The 17115-nt window shown below is 37.5% G+C and overlaps 1 protein-coding gene across 3 annotated transcripts in view; it reads right to left on the bottom strand.

Moving 5' to 3' along the window:
• Window positions 1-1251: 1251 nt before the first annotated feature.
• The window catches only part of LOC118221872 (regulator of G-protein signaling 17-like), a 48237-nt gene continuing 32373 nt past the window's right edge, over window positions 1252-17115 (bottom strand). For all 3 annotated transcript variants that reach the window (XM_035407300.1, XM_035407299.1, XM_035407301.1), the window contains 2 exons: window positions 13334-13565; window positions 1252-4230 (listed from right to left, as the gene is read on the bottom strand). In XM_035407300.1, coding sequence (XP_035263191.1) covers window positions 4042-4230; window positions 13334-13565 — 421 coding nt within the window. In that variant the 3' untranslated portion in view covers window positions 1252-4041. The remainder of the gene's footprint in view (window positions 4231-13333; window positions 13566-17115) is intronic.

The following is a 17115-nucleotide window of genomic DNA, read 5'->3' as shown; positions in this document are numbered from 1 at the left end:
AATACAAAGTGCAAACCACCCTGGATGAAAATGTCACTGCACCAGGTGCTCAGATGCACTCATCCCTTGAGAAAATGTGATTCCACATTTTTGGCATAATATAAAATCCAGAGTCAAATGGAAAGTGGGCACTCAGAATTCTGCTATATTCAGTAAATCTTCTAATTAAGTACAATACCGTATATGAGAAGTTTGAAGTTGTCCCACTTCTTTGGGGGGGACGGGGGACTGCAGTGTGAGTGTGTAACAGAATTGAACAGAACAGGCAACCCAGTGTGTGTTTGGTATTTGTGTTGAACTTAAAACATCTTTGTTAAAGTGTCTCACATAGCCCTTAAAACACATTATCCTCAGTACATTCACAGCGGCTACACTTTTTAAGCCTTTCAGGTTCTGCTCTGCATAAAGTTATCGTACATTAAGTATATCCTTACAGTTGTAATAAATGAATACTACACAATTGAAGAAACAATTAGTTATCTGTAAACATCTGTTCTAGAGGAATATTTTACATTTACAGAGACCTGCTGTCTTACCAAGATTTCATAACACAGCCACAATTCAGAAAGATATACATTTATTAAAAGCCAAACTTCAAAAATGCTTTAAACATCACATATGCATACACTATATTCTCTATATAGTATACACTATTTCACATACTCTTGATATATATAATTGTAGATACAAATAAAATGAATGTGAAAACTTCCTTAACTTGATTAAATCAGCAAAGGGCATTGTGAACCATTTTCTTTGCAGTAGAGGCAGAAAGCTCTCCAAACTGTTCCTTTCAAAAAAATATTTGCATAGGCAAAATGAAGCTAGCCCTTAGACAGTACATTTCCTGAATTCTTTAAACCTATTACTAAATATTTTTTTTCCAGCAGAACACAATTTCGCAAAGAACAAGAGTCAGTTTCTCTTGAAATCATATCACGGCACATAGGATTGTTCTCTATGCACATTTTGTTTACAGTGTTGGGCTTCAAGTAATTCTATATATAAGCTGTTCACAACAACTAGACGTGTATTAGATGTGCTAATATGGGAGGTAGTACTAAATCATATGTAAAGTATAATGACATACCTTGTGTTACAAAGTAAGGCCAGCATTTCTCTGGTTACAAAAGATACCATACAGTATTTAAAAAAATAATGTCAATAAAACCTCTGTCAAGATCTTTCATTCCAATTTATCCATTCTAACAGATACAGTGCTATGTAACATTTGACTATCTGTACATTTTGTTATTGAGCAGAAAGTTGAAACAAAAGGACACCAAATGAAATGAAACAAATGAAAACAATAGAGAGAATAGGATATGCAAACAAGGGAATGCAATATGAAAATCTGTGACACTTTATCCCATTAAAAAGCATATACTGTAGTAAGCCTGTGTGGCCATGAACTTTGCTCTCTCCAGATTGTCACACTCTTTGTAGTCAGTTATTTGGTTAAAATGACTGGTTTCCGTTTCCAGTCATATCCCTCAGTGACTGTCTACAATTTCCTAGTAAACTTTGTGGCAATGCACCAAGATTTAATTTGATGTATCAGCCTCTCCATTCAATAGGTTTACACCATGTTAGGTTTATTTATAACTGGCAAAATATTTAGCAGTTCATAAATCATGACACAATTCAAATGGATGTAATCTGAATTTTTTTTTTTTGAAGGATCAATAACTTCATATTAAGCAGGCAATTAAACTGTATATCTGCAATCCACTATTATAGTAATGTATTTACTCATAGTCAGTGTTGGCCAAATGCATGCAATTACACACATTATTGGATGATCCTAGGCTACCATTCCCCTTCTGAATTTAGCCTCAGCTACCACTACATAGCATTGACATTAAAACTAACCATGTACTGAACCTCAAATGAAAGGAATATAGCATGTTGCGTAACAATGTTCAGTAGTTTGCAGTTTCACAGTCCATATTCATATAACTATACAACACAATATAGTGAATTTGAAAATGAAACTAAGGTGAGAACAGTTTGTCTTAATAAAAGAGATAGACAAATGCTGTTTCAATAGCACTACTGTGGATATTGGGAACCGGTTTCATATAATTATTCAAATTTTTCATTTTTAAGATGAATACTTTACACATGCAAAGGTTTTACATTAGCACTGGAAATGGCAGGTATACTGTAGATGAATGACCACCAAAAACATGTCAATTTCACTTGTCACTGGTCCTGAGTGCATAAAGAACACATTTCAGGTCCAGTGGCTACAATCCAGCAAGAAATCATGTGATGAGCTAAAGTAATTTGTGGGCTATGTCACCTAGTTTACAATTACATCCATAAAAATAAAATAAATTCCCAAACATACACCATAGTATAAATATCTTAACAGGTAGTTTTAACACTAACCTGCACCGCCCGTTCACATACATATACAGTTCAGTTATTCTTTTCCATAAACTGGCCAACCCCAATCTTTAGTTAGTCACAAATGAATGTAGCTAGTTAGCTTGGGCAACACAAAGTCTGCTGTTAAAATCTGTTTGCATGTTGCTGATCAGGCAACTTTAGTAATATAGGGTATGGAACACAGCATACCTCCATTCAAATTACAGTACAACGTTACTGTAATCAGGCTTACCTGAGGCTGTATTTTGTGCATTGCAAGCTTGGCGAATGTACTGTAGTCCTGTGTTGCAGACCTCATTACTGGCCAAATCCTTAAACAATCCTAATCAACTTCTGCCATCACCGATCATGAATTTACAATGTCCTCCGCTCAGGGGACATAAAATGGGGGAAGGCCAAAGGACATGATCAGTTAAAAATACCACAATGTGTGTTTGTAGGTGCTTGCATAGACATTTGTGCACTAGCATTTTCTGATGCCTTCTGCTTTGTTATCACTGAGAACAAAATATTCCTTTCCCCGAATGTTAAACATCAGCTGTGACACAAACTTCAAGTTCCTTTTCATAGCATATTGAATTCAGAATTTGGCTTCCAATTCAAAATGAAAGCCCATTGCACTTATAGAATGTCCTGCTTGCAGGTTAAGTGTACATTCCATAGCCAAAAGCATTACTAAACATTTTTTTTTACTTTACACAGTAAGCATACATTTAAAAAAAAAACTACCAAAGCAGTACATAAAACTAACCAATGAAACTATGTTACCTCCACCATCTCATCATGTCCTGTTAACTGTGAATAAATGAACTGCTCTGCCACCTGAATCTGATTCTTACCTTTAAAAAAACAAGGCAATTTAATTATGTTGTTGCTAATCCTATCTCTTTGTTAACATATCTACACTAGAAAAAACAAAAAACAAGTATGGAAACCAGTTGCCATGGACTGTCTAAAATACATTTGAGATTTAATTCATAATACTAAACACAGATTGGATTTTTTAAAATCCTAAGCCCTCATGCTCCTGTGCTTTAAATGTTTTGCTCTGGGCAAGAAATCACAGGAAGGAATCATAGAGAACTTGGAACAGCTCTTATTCCCTTTTCTTAAATAAAGGCTGTAGGGATTTTTACAATATAAAATTATTTTCGTAATATACATGCTCTCTCCAACTACTTTGTAATTCTAGCCCTTGCTTTGCTGTTGTATTCTAAATTGATAGGTTGAAAATAAGGAAAAACATCCGACACTAAATCCCATTCAAATTGTGCACTTGATAAGCCAGTGCTAACAATACAACCATACATATGCTCAAACATAATTTCCCATAATTCCTTGCAACCCATTGTAATTTCTGCCAGAAAACAGAATTTCTGAAACCTTCTTGCATGCAAAATCAATGTTAGAAAACAAAACTCATCACAGTCAAGGTCTTTGACTTTGATAATATAAATAAAGTGAAAAATAGAACTCATTTTTAAAGCCAGGCTCATAGAAGAAAGATATAGAGGTATTCCTTTCTTCCATTTCTTCTTTTCAGAGTTGTCTGAGAGGTTTCTAATTAAGTTTACCAGTAGGAAAGGGCATTTAACATTGGTTTACAAAAAGGATATATATAAGTTTTTTTGAAGATGAAAAATTTGTTCAAGTTTCCAAATGTGTACTGCTCTTGCTGTCCACGAGCTTCCTATAAATGGAGGAGTTGAGAAAGCGGGGAAAGGAGTCTCTCTGCATCAGGGTGTAGATCTGTAACTGGGCCTCCTGATAGAGCTCACTGCTGGGCTCTGCCAGGTGCTTATTGATGTTTTCTCGGACTCGCGAATCAAGGCTGACCTGTCAGAGAAAAATATTAGTGAGAATCAGTATGTTCCCCTGAAATACTACAGCAATAAGTATCTTGATTATAACATAGGACTGCCAAGACTAGGAGACTGCCATTTGAGGGGCGATTTGTCTCTGCTTGCTGGCTCCATCCTCTGGTCAACATGGGGCATTGCACACAACTGCAAAGGAGAAACTGTGCACACCTGAAGGCAGTTGGGCAATGGCCTGGCAATAAACCACACCAGACCTCTCAGGATGAATACCAGGGTGGGAAAGTGTAGAGGGCAAATGGAAAGAAAGAGCATGAAAGAGACTGCTTGTTGCGTTTGGGCAGAGACCTTTTTTTTGGGGCAGACTAATGGTCAGCCCCTGCACTGGAACTGGACTATGATTCTGGATTTGTGATTCATTTATTTATTTATTTTTAAGTCGTAGTAACTAGCTTATCTGGCCACTTATAGAGAAGATGGAGCCAAAGGCAGGCTCTAAAATTTGATGCGCGGTGAACGTTCTGGCGCAAAATGGCTGCTGCACATCACACAGATAGGTGCCAAACATTGGTGGTGGCTGAGGTGAGTTTCCCCCTCTTCACTGTAAGAAGTGCTTTGAGTTTTGAGACAAGTGCTATGTAAATGTAAGGAATTATTATATTGTTAACAGACCTGGTTTAAATACAAATACGTATTTGTATTTGAAAATGTAGTTAAATACATATTTGAAGTATTTTCAAATACATTTACACATTAAATACTTTGTACTTGATTTTTTTTAAATTATTTTAATGGAAAACCAAATACATTCCCAAATAGTACTTAAAAAATACATTCCTTTAAATAAATACTTTCCTAGGAAACCAAATACATTTGGGTTTGGAGCCTTTTAAAAATACATTAAAATACAAATACAATTTTAAAATATTATGAAATATTTCTGTTATAGACAACAGAAATGACTGAGCCAACAACAATGGAGGCTTCATACTGCAGGGGGTATCCCAGAATTCTTTGTACAATCTTTGTGAGTGGCCCTCAATGTGATGTCAGGGAGTTATAATACTGAGGGCACTTCAAGGGAACTACTAGGGGCTAGGGGTTGAATTTGGATTATGGGCAAGGGTAGCCTACGCTGGCGATTTTAAACAACCGATGTGCTGCCTCTAACAGGCAGTAGCCTAAATGCCCGTACAGGTCTTTGCATAGGGGGGATGACAACTCAGACTTCTTGATAAGCTACTTGCCAGTTTACTTTACGCATGCAATCTTTTTTGCAATCTTTTTGCAATTTATAATTAGTGGCCTTTCACTGTATTTCCTCTTTTTTCTGTTGTCAGGGTGTTCAACAGCCATTTGTACAGTTCCATCTTTTGTATTTTGTAAGGTTAGACACTGATAAAATAGAATTCAGCCATGCATGTTCACTACCAATTAACCCCTTTGTGCACATGCCAAATCTGGCCAATCCTTGCCCATTTAGGGGGTACCCTATTTAAAGCTTTATACCTCCAGATGTGAGCATCACAGAGACTTGTAAAAAGGCTTAAATTAAGCAAGACATTTGTACCATTTACAGTAGTAACTTAGATTATTTCTTCTAAATGTTGAATATAAACTAAAGTGCCACAGCAATTGTCTAGGCAAAAAAACTAAAAAATAAATTTCTCTTTTTTATAGTTTGCAATGAAATACTGAGAGATTCCATATGTACAGGTTAAACTATATATGTCCTGGATCAAAAACTCCTTGACCACAAGTACGTAAAATATAAGAGGGTGAATATGTAGAACTACTGAAGATCTATAAAGCAAAAAGTAAGCAGTGTATCCACTGTCTCCAAATCTATTCAAAATGTCTAAATTATGCATTTCTGTAAATCACAACATAATCATTTTTTTTCACTACAAATCAACTGTTTTGACTCAAGAAACTCACTGTTGCATCATTTTCAAGTGGGAATTACAAGCTTTCCATCAGTACAGTGGTCTAAAATATCTAGGGGTCCAGAACCAAATCCAAAATCTCTCCAAAAATGAATAAAATGCTTTTTATCCATTATAAAGCATATGAATGAGCCCCTTATGAATGTTTAAGATGAAACGTGGTGCATTACTTAAATGTGTAATCATTAACTCTTGTATGTTTTTCTGTACTCTACAGTACGTAATGTTTTCTTGTATGGGGACGGGATGACATTAAAACAATATTCATCTGTCCAGCACGTTTTGGCGATGTTCCAGCTTTCACGTCATATCCGGTGCATGAAACACAAACACTACTACCAACGAACGCTTACGTTAGTGTGAAATATCCTCATTATAAAATACCACGAACCTATTTAAAGACACTTAATTTTGGGCAGTAATACTTAGACTTACATAGTGACGATGAAATGTTATCTGTGTTCAGTAGATCCAGACAGAGACAGAGAATCAATGCTGTCATTCTCCTCTTCGGACTTACTCCAGAAAACTACATCAGCTAGGTTTATCAGCTTAGCTATGCAAACCACGACCCACCTTTGGTGGAGAGCTTCGCTTTGTAAATTGTACATGATGCGGCTGTTTGTGAAATCAGATTAAATTGTGTTCAGATAGCGCCCTATGCATATAATATCAATCTAGATAATGTCATATATCTGGATTGCAGTCCAAGACCAATGTTGTTTAATCATTGCAGCTAAATGTTAGCAACCTGAATCAGCTGTGTATTTGCTGTCTTGAACACACCCCATTCCTTCTGCGAACGAATGACTTGAATCACTGAACTGACTGAGAAACGAACGGATCATTTCAGGAAATGATTCAGTTCAGTTTGTTCACGCAAAAGATTTGTTCGTTTGAACAAATTGTTCGTGAACGACACAGCACTAACTCACTGGCCACTTTATTGGGTACACCCAGCAGTTGAATTGTAAAACGACAAAACAAGAGATGGCATTTGCTGTTCTCGAGGGGGGGCATGAGACATTTTTCAAAAATCACTCCAAATTAGATTATTCTGATGACTTCTGAAAGTATAAAGTACAACATGTATTTATTCAACTATTACAAAACCAAGAATGGATGCATTTTGGCAGCCTTAAAATAAAATGAAAACCTGTATGCTAAAAACATTTTTTAAATGAACTAAGACAAGCCTGGAATTATAAAATGTTTTAAAGGTATGAACTGCTCGAAAGTGTTAATTTTCTTTTTCCATCCATTGTGCTTGACAAGCTAGTTAGTTAATGTTAGCCAGCTAATTAGTTAATGTTAGCCAGCTAATTTCAGATTAATTAATATAAGAATAGAAACAAATAAACATAAACATTAAATAATAAGCAAATAACTGCTGCTGTTTCAATAAAGCTGAATATGGTCTGTTTTAATTACATTACATTACATTACAGGCATTTGGCAGACGCTCTTATCCAGAGCGACGTACAACAATATATGAGTCATTGCATTGGTTCAGAAAAATGAATTAGACTTATTACTGTACTGGTTTATTTAAAGTGTTTGGAATTAGGCACTAATATTGCAGTAAAAATATGGCACCGCATGCTAGGTCAAATTTTATCTGGATGGTGGATGAATGTTAACATATCAACAAAAACATTTCTACTACCAAAAAGTGTTGAAAATGTTTCAGCCTAAAATAGCTAAAATCTTTAATGAACAAGTTTCAAGCAGAGATTCTCTTGGAGAGAGAACATGAACATCTGGTGTCAAAATTTAGCTTACAACAGCTCTTGGACTTAAATAACATTCAACAGCTTTGAATTAATTTATATAATTGACATAACGTTACCACATTTGACATAGCTTTGCCAACTTGATGCTGGAAATAATGTAGCCTACTAGTACAGTATAAGTGTGTGTAGCTAACATTAGTTGTTTTTACTTCACAGACCATTGTAAGCACTTTGTTCATATCGATGTAAATGTAACAAGCTACCTCAGAGAATAGGCTACTGTATAAAACTAGGCAAGTTTCTAATAATACATACTTCAGTGCAAATATCTGTTACGCCCCTCCACCTCAGGTGGGGGCGCTGGTTGTTTGGAGGCCTGTGTTTTTTTCTTTTGTTTCAGGTAATTGAGACCACCTGTGGCGGTGCCCATTTTAAGAAGCCTGGAGTCAGCTTCTCAGGAGGGGCTTTTTCTCCTCACCTTTGAACCATGGCCGTGTCCTGATTTCACCGTTTATGTTTTGTAGTTATTTTGTTATTTCGTATGGTTTTGTAAAATAGAATTATTGGTTATTTTTGGGAAACCTTGGTGTCAGCTTTGTTGCATTTGTGGGTCCTTGAGGGCAACCGTAACTTAAATGGGGGCTCGTCCGGGATATTCTGGATCCTTTTGGTTTGTGGCTTTGCATATTCACATTGTCCTTTGTTGTCTGCTTGGTTACTTGGTTTGACACGTGGAATGCCTGTTAGCCCGCTGAGTGTGTGGCTTTGTATTAGTAATGCTTGCATTTGTGCCCTTTGTGGATGGCACACTGCGCAGACTGCTAGCCACACCTTATGGTTTGTTTCTATTAGTTTTGGGTCTGAGGGGAGACAAGTAACTCGTCCTTCTTCATGAACGAGTGGGCGTTTCTCTCTCTTTCCCTTGCTGGCAGCTGATGACGGTGAGTTGGCACTCAAGTCGTGTGTTTACCATTTGGAGCTTTAAGTTTTCCTTTTTACCCCAGTTAGCTTAGGCGTCGGGCTCGTCCAAGGGACTTGTCACATTATTGTTTTTCCTTTATTGTTATTGGTGGCTAATATGAGTGGGGATATGCTTTGGGGCTAGCCAATTGGTCTGCTGACAGTGCTCACGAGTTTAGCGTTCAAAGTCGCCCCGAGCACAGAAAACCACTGAACACTAGCTTAGTTTATTGGGTTAGATAGGATCTCTTTTTTATTTATTTTTTTATTAGGTAGATAGGATTGGGGAAGCCAAAATAGAGGTAAAGGGTAGCGCTCACTGATTGGTTCCCTAATCACTGGATTTGTATCACCCGTTTCGTCCAGCTGGGTCGATTGAGCTGGGGAAAAGAGCGAATCGTTTGTTTGACTTGCTTATACAGTTTCTTGATAGCGCTGTTCAATTTGATAACTGGGTGTAACATGGACGCCTAAACATTTATGTATATAAAATTTTGGTTAGTCTCTTGTTATCTGTGCTTCCTGATAATTGTCAGATAATTGCCTAATTGTCAGCTCATCCTCCTGCATGGTGTTTTGCTTCCATGAGTGAGAAGGCAATATTTTTTTTGAAGGATGAGTTTAGAAGTTTTGTGAATAATTCATGAGTGCATGTTGAGGGATGGGAGGGGGGATTAAGAGTGGAGAATTGAACTTTTTCAGATCCATTAACTTGCACATTATACAATCAAGCAATTCACATCCTATCATGCTCAGTGGCATGTATGAAAATGCTGTGCAGTCCCAGCTGACCTCGATTTTGGATCAAGATCACAAGAGGGAAAAATCTAAAGCCGCGTTTCCACGGCAGGAACTTTACCCCGGAACTAAGAAACTTTTGAGGAACTCAGTCCGTTTCCACCGCAGGAACTAGGGTCTAAATTTAGTTCCGGGGGCTTTATTTTACCCCTAAAAAAGTTCCTGCTCGGGGGGTAGTACTTTCCAAAAGTACCGGAACCTTTGGGGTGGGGCGCAAGCGCTGAAAATTTCTGATTGGTCGACTACATGCAGTGTTTCATTTTCAACCACCACGTTTAAAAATATGCAGCCACAAACCGATTTATTTTCATAATAACTTCAAATCAAACTTGTATGTTATGCGGCGCAGTAGCCTAGTTTTGGTTATAGCCTGCCAACGTCTTGGAATTATAACGTGTGCTCTTCTGTTCTTTTCTTGCTTTAGTATTCGTTTTATAAAATGCTAAGCATTCGTGCTGGGACAGCATATTACGTACCAAAACATTCAAACGGATTAATTTGGTTGCTGAATATTTTCTTCCGGATTTTCTTTGTTAGCCCATTGTAATTGACTTAAAACGTTTGATACAGTTATGTGAGGTATGCGGTAGTTCTGCATAATTCACATTGGTGATACAGTAAAAGCAAACTGGAAATCACCTTCCGCACTTTTTGTCAGGGTAAAATAACAGGTTAATTCTAGTAATCCTCCCTTTAGCTTTTTCAGACTGCCGTAATTTTACTCTGCCATTCTTCAATTCCGCAAAAAGACCAGGAAGACTATGGACTAATTTATGGTGCATGGTTCGCATCTGGAGGGCACACTTCGCTGCTCGGCTAGCAGTAACTTCGAAGGAAAGCAAACGGTGGCTGTACCACTGCTAATTTAAATTTTCACGCAAGTCTGAGTTTTCGTTCTATTCTTGTCATTTTGCGATTAGCCTATATGGAATTGACGATGAGAAAGTAATCAAACAGCAAATTTTTTACAACGTGTGCATGTTTTCTGCTGTTGTTGCCAGTTATATTGGAAATGTGAATGCATTCTGTCGCCTCGGATGTCAAGACATGAAAGTGAATGTTCGCATAAAAACATAACGAATGTGTTTGAGAGGATATATAAAACCGTTACAATCTGACTATTGGCCTGTTATATCCTATTTGTTGCATAACGGTCCAAGTTCAACTACCAACGACAGTTTTGCTTGACAACGGTAAAATATGCCCAAACGGCTGCAGAAGAATATTTCAATTCCAGGTGATTAAATCGATAAAAATCAATAAATACAAAAGTAACCATATACAGTCATTGTTGGTAGCCCGTTGTATATAAGTGGAATAAACCCCTCCGGACTGTCCCGGTTATTAGAAAATAATGTAGGCTACTTCGGTGGTAGTATGGGGTTACAGAAGAAATCATAGGACAGATGGACCGACGACAACGTCGCTTTTTCATACGTCAGTGGGCTAATTTGCCTAATCTTCACGGGACTTTAGACTGCGGTGGAAACGCAGACAACCATGGGCTGAAGGAACCTTTTAGTTCCTTGAAAAGTAGTTCCTGGGGCTAAAAGTTCCGGGTACTTTTGGTGGAAACGCGGCTTAAGTGACTTTGAAAGATGGTTCATTATTGGTGCACAAATGGCAGGAGCTTCAGTCATTTATACTGTTCAACTGGCCAGTGTTTCAATGGGAATAGTGACTAAAGTGACACCTGCATTTATTTTATTTTGCCATTTTTATCCCATTTTCCTCCAATTTTTGTTGTTATACCAATTCCCTGTGTGTATCACAGTCCTGGTCGATGCTATCCTCTGTTGGTCTGAGGAGGGTGTAGACTACCACATGCCTCCTCCGATACATTCACACTTCTTTTCCCCTGACAGCGGGGAGTTTCATTTGGGAGAGCGTATATCTCCCCCAAATCCCCTCTGTGCGCTCGGTGCCCTGACCAACCAGTAGGAGTCGCTAATGCAATAATCAGGACTCATACTCTCACTGGCTTCCCACCCGCGAACACTGCCAACTGTGTACGTAGGAACGTCTGACAAAGCCGGAAATACCGCTGCCGGGGATTTTACCCAGGTCTCTGCGGTGGTAGGCGAGTGCTTTTACCTCTACACTACCCAGATGGCCCTGACACCTGCATTTATATCTATGTGAAAGTAAATATGGTCGGAAATTGCGGAGAAAAGCGCACATTCGATGACCGTGATGCTTGTGTATTAGTGCTATATGTAAGGAAATACAAAAGAGTAACCCTCCCTTATGTCAATGCAGGACGTGATCAGACTGTGTCAGCAAGAACAGCCCGACGACAACTACATAGAGAGGGATATAATTTGTGGCCTATTGAAGCATATATATGCCGTAGTAAATCGACCCCCACCCGCATTATCTAGGTATGTTAGTCAAGTTTTAGCCGGATTAAAACAATAAATCGACTTTTTCAAACATCATGCAAACCCACGGTGTATGTTAAAAGCCTGACAAATGAGGTACATTTAACACATCATCATTAGGTACACAACCATTAGTTGACCCATTATTAATAGTGTAATTACTAAGCTTTAGTCTCACATTGAAATCATTACTTTTCTCAAAACTGTTTTTTGTAAGAGTGAGCGTAAAGATGCAATATGCAGCTTTTTCAAAGGCAAATTGATCAATTACTGTGACAACTTCAGCTAACAAAGAATGAAATTCAATGGGAGAAATTTAACAAAATTGTGCTTTCAGTTTTCCTTTTAAACGGCTCTGTTCAGACCAGATCATTGCTCAGAAATAAAATGACCTCAATGCGATGACAAACTTAGGCATGCCAAAAAAGCCTGTCAAATCTTATTTCCAGTCTCAAATCGTATTGCCTATCTTATGTTCAGTAACTAGTACAATCACAATGACAGACAATACAGTCACCAGCCTTCTCAGTATCTGAGAGAAAGAAATGCTCAGATAATCATAAACTAAAAGTACACACATGGATAGAGTACATGTACAAAGCTATAAAATGTGTTTTCAAAAGGTTCCTCTCATGTTTCTATTCTTAAATGAAAGCAAAAATTCCCTGCCTTGACGACTGAAATGGCAATGAACAGACCACTTGTAAGTCTACAATAACTGACAATTATTATTATTATTATTATTATTATTATTATTATGAACTGACCAATTATTTACTTAAATTATTATACTGATTTATACTGCATTTGTAGCTATTAACCAGACTTCGGCTGTGTTGCACAAGAAAATGTTCTCCTTTTTCTGAAAGATCTTTTGCTAATTTTCTTAATATTGTGCTAGCACTCTAGTTAGAGAGCCCATTGGTTTTTTTAACCAAACTATGAAAATTATATTGGAGAATGAATATTATAATAATGATAGCTGTCTAACAGTTGAACATGTCTAACGTTACCTGGATGGAAAATAATTATTATTTCTGAATTTCGAAGCAAGTTATATTACTATTTTGGTCTCCTAGCCTTTTTTTGTGATTTCAACCAGCTGTCAGGTTGCATAATTGGTTTGTTTTCCCAATATGGCAGTCACGTCTGTTGTATTTTAATTTGAATATTCATATATGTTGCATTCACTGCCACTAGAGTGAAAACTTGCACATTGCACCTTTTATGAAGCTGCCAGAGATGAGCTGTGGACCACAACGTAATATATTGTACAACAGTTTAATGAAGATGCAATAGTATACCTCTTTTGGAGAAAGTATGGAAACATAATCCTCATAAATGATTCTGGCCTTCTCACTGATCACAGGCAGGTTCTTCTCCTGCTTCAAGTCTTCACAGGCCAGCCAGAAAAGCAGGTTCTCTTCACTGTACTCAGAGCGCAGGAATTCCCCGAAGATCGCCCTGCCTTCTTGGGTATACATCATTTTCTCAAAGCTGCGTGACCACGCTATGACCTCTTCCAATGTGGGATGCCTGAGGACACAAAACCCATTCTGACTCACAGTATTTCTTCCCTTCAAGGAAACCTGACACATTTTTGGTCTGCAAATGAGATGTGCCAAGACTATTGTAGAATTACTTACTGTATCAGGAAAAACATGACAGCAACTACAACCACAACAGTAACTAAACGTCTTGACACCAATTTAAAGAATTAAAATCCTTTCTTTGGAAATTCAACAACAGGTTTTGTCACATTTGCCCAGTTGGTAAGAAAGCAAATTGTACAAACTAAATTTTTACTTGCCCCGACTTGGCAAAGTGTACCTGAGACATGAAGTACATAAAAATGCAAAGCCTTTGTAATAGCATTTAATAACATATTTCAGAGGTAATGCATTACATAAATAGGCTATACGTCCTTATCTGTTATTACTTTCTTGATATCAGTGAGTCTTGAGGTCTTGAGGTATCTAACATGATTACATTGTGACACATTGAAAATTTGTGCCCAACAGAAAAAAATACATAAGCAATACCCAGTTACATGAGAAGATATAAAACAGAAAAGAGGCAATTTTTTGATCGTTGGAGGTCAAACTGACCTCCCTCCTTAATGGATATTTCAGTTGCAGAAGACCTTCAACGGTTAAAATGGCTAATGTGTTTTATAGAATTACAAATAATTTGTGATATTCTGTTGCATACATTTGATCATGTCAATTGTGTAACCATGCTAGATGTGCACTGTGAATAATAATAATAATAATAATAGTTTAGTTTATTTTGACAAAATTAAAACACATGTATCAAAAGACTTGCATGTGAAGAAATTGTCAAGGATAACACGAAAAAGTCCTAGACTTATTTCCATCGTGGTCCTTGATGTTCCATCAGCCATAGCAACATAATATCAGGCTTCAAAAGAACAACACGACATACAAAGATTCTTACCACAGTCAAAAAAACATAATCGTACTATAACTTTTACTACAGTCTAAAATACATAATCATACTATAACTACTTTTTTTTACATCGCATACAATTTACGCCCATTTTGATTCACAGTGCTATATAAACAAAATGAGCCTAATACAAATAGTAAGCCAGTCACTTATATGGGGATATTTTCCAACAGCTTTTCTTTGATCATTGTTTTGAAGGTGAATGGGTTACTGTTGATTTTAATTGAAAGTGGCAATTTATTTCACTCAAAGTACAAAAAAGAGACCCTGCCCATCTTAGTCTTGAACCTACTAAGGCTCAGGTTAGCAATACATGCTCTAGTGTTATGGCCATGTCCCTCCCCCACCTTCATAAAATAATTCGTAAAATACTTTGGAGCCCTACCATATATGATCTTATGGACCATATTGAGCTGCAGCAGTCCTGCTCTTGCTTCAACTGGCTGCAAGTTAATAATAACCAAAAGTGATAATTAACAGGGTCTAAGCAGCATGCAGCACTGACACATTTTTAAGCTGTAAGGACATATACTGGATGAAAGATCCAAATATATTCAGTCTCTGCATGTCCCAAAATTTGACATGGTATTCCCTAGCTTAGAGGTCGACATACATACAAGTTTCATGTGGCCAGCCATCGCTAAGCCTATCACATGCCCACTGACAACTGGTTGGCTGATGTCCACCATATTTTTTTGGATATGACTTTATCATTGTACATCCAATGGCAAACTGACACAAAGACAAAGGATGCAAAGATTCAACTTGATTGGTTAAGCAATTGAGTTAGAGGCATTTTTATTTACTTGTCTCTTACAGCACCACCTATTGGCTAAAGATCACCTCAGAGGCATTCACTGTGCATGTCTGCCAAGCTTCATGATTATCTGACAAAGCATTCATGAATTACAGCCGTTTTATTCAAAAATGGACACGCCCACAACTATTGACTTGTATACCATGGCCATATTATTCTGAAAGTTCAACATTCTTTTGAAAACAACTTGGTGATAGTCATCTTAATAACCTAGGACTAGCTCAAAAAAGTTGGTAATGTCAAAAATTCTAAATGACGGGTAAAAAAATGGTTGCTCATCTGAAAGAGCAAGATTTACTGATGTAAGATGTAGGACTTTCCATTGACCATAACCAATAATATGCTCTTTGAAAATTTACTATACCCCCCCCCCAATGGCTGACTGATCCCAAATTTGAAGTATACTAACCAAGATTCATGATGACCGGCCATTGCTAAGCCTGTCAAATGGCTGCTGATATCTGATAGGGTGATGGTAGCCATGTTTAAAGATATATATTTTATTCCTTAGAACCACTAGTGGGGTCTTACACACAGATATAGGATACAGAATGTCAGCCTGATTGGTCAAACGCTTGTAGAGTTATAGGCATTTGTTGATTCTCGTAGGGCCACCTATTGGCAGAGGCGCCAACTTGCATACATCCAAAGATTCTTTCTAGCTTAATTTGGTGACACTCAGCTTAATGGTCTACGACTAATTTCTGAAAGTAGGTTTAGCAAAAAATTCAAAACGAAAGAAAATTTTGGCAGTTGCAAATTGAATCATGAATATACATTTTGTTTGACATGAGCCGAGGAATTGGGGGGCGGGGAGGAGGGGCAGGGGATGTTACAGTGCTACCACCAGGCTAATCTGAGTAGTGGGGGGGGGGCATCGGAACATACCTGCCAAGTTTCACAGCTGTACAATTTACAAATTTTGCTGTCATTCTGTTTTTGGGAAGAATAATGGTACTTATTTTTATGAAAAAAAAAAAAATTGTGCTCAAGCAGCAAAGCTGTGTGGGCTCATAATAATAATAGCTTCAAGTACCAATTACACACTTATAGCCACAAATACCCATCTTCCACAGCTATTATGTGCAAGTCCTTAACTATGTTGATTCTAGATGTCAACATTTGGTATCCTTCAGTGTTTTTGGATAGATACTGTGATCATATATTGTATCATGTTACTTATGCTTAACATAATGCTGCTTTATAAAATGGATAGTTCCAGTCCTGGATGCTCATTGGTCAATACAGTGTTCTAGCAGAGCTATAATCCCTGGTAAACCATGGGTAAATTGGAATGTTTGCTCATTTTAATATCAATGCAAGTATAACCAATGTGTGTACTGTAACTTTGATGGTTCCACCATTTGCCTACGTAAACAGAAATTTCTATAACTCATACAAATCTCCCTCTGTCCTGGTTGAGAGGGATAAGAAAGACGCTATGTCTCCACATCGGGGCACTGCTCTTGTAGCGACCAGCAGCACGTGTTTGTGTCTCATGCGGTGTTACTGCATTTATTTGTTTTATCATAGTCTCAAGTGAGTCTTTTCTTGTCTATTGTCTAATGTTTTGTGACTTTTTCGTGAGATTGATCAACAATGGATATATTTTTCCTACTACTTTTACTGACTTTTCTCAACTTCACGCAAAGCCTGGATGAAACGCGTCTCGTTCAAGCAAGTCAAATCTACTACTCACGCGAGTTCCTGCTACGATGGAACCAGCCGCATCTGGTGGATAAATCCATCTATCCACTACTACTACAGAGCAGTGATGCAGTCGATGTTAAGAGACAAAAC

Source organism: Anguilla anguilla, chromosome 2, assembly GCF_013347855.1.
Source record: "Anguilla anguilla isolate fAngAng1 chromosome 2, fAngAng1.pri, whole genome shotgun sequence".
In the NCBI taxonomy this organism is placed as follows: domain Eukaryota; kingdom Metazoa; phylum Chordata; class Actinopteri; order Anguilliformes; family Anguillidae; genus Anguilla; species Anguilla anguilla.
This window is presented reverse-complemented; position numbering and strand designations above follow the sequence as displayed.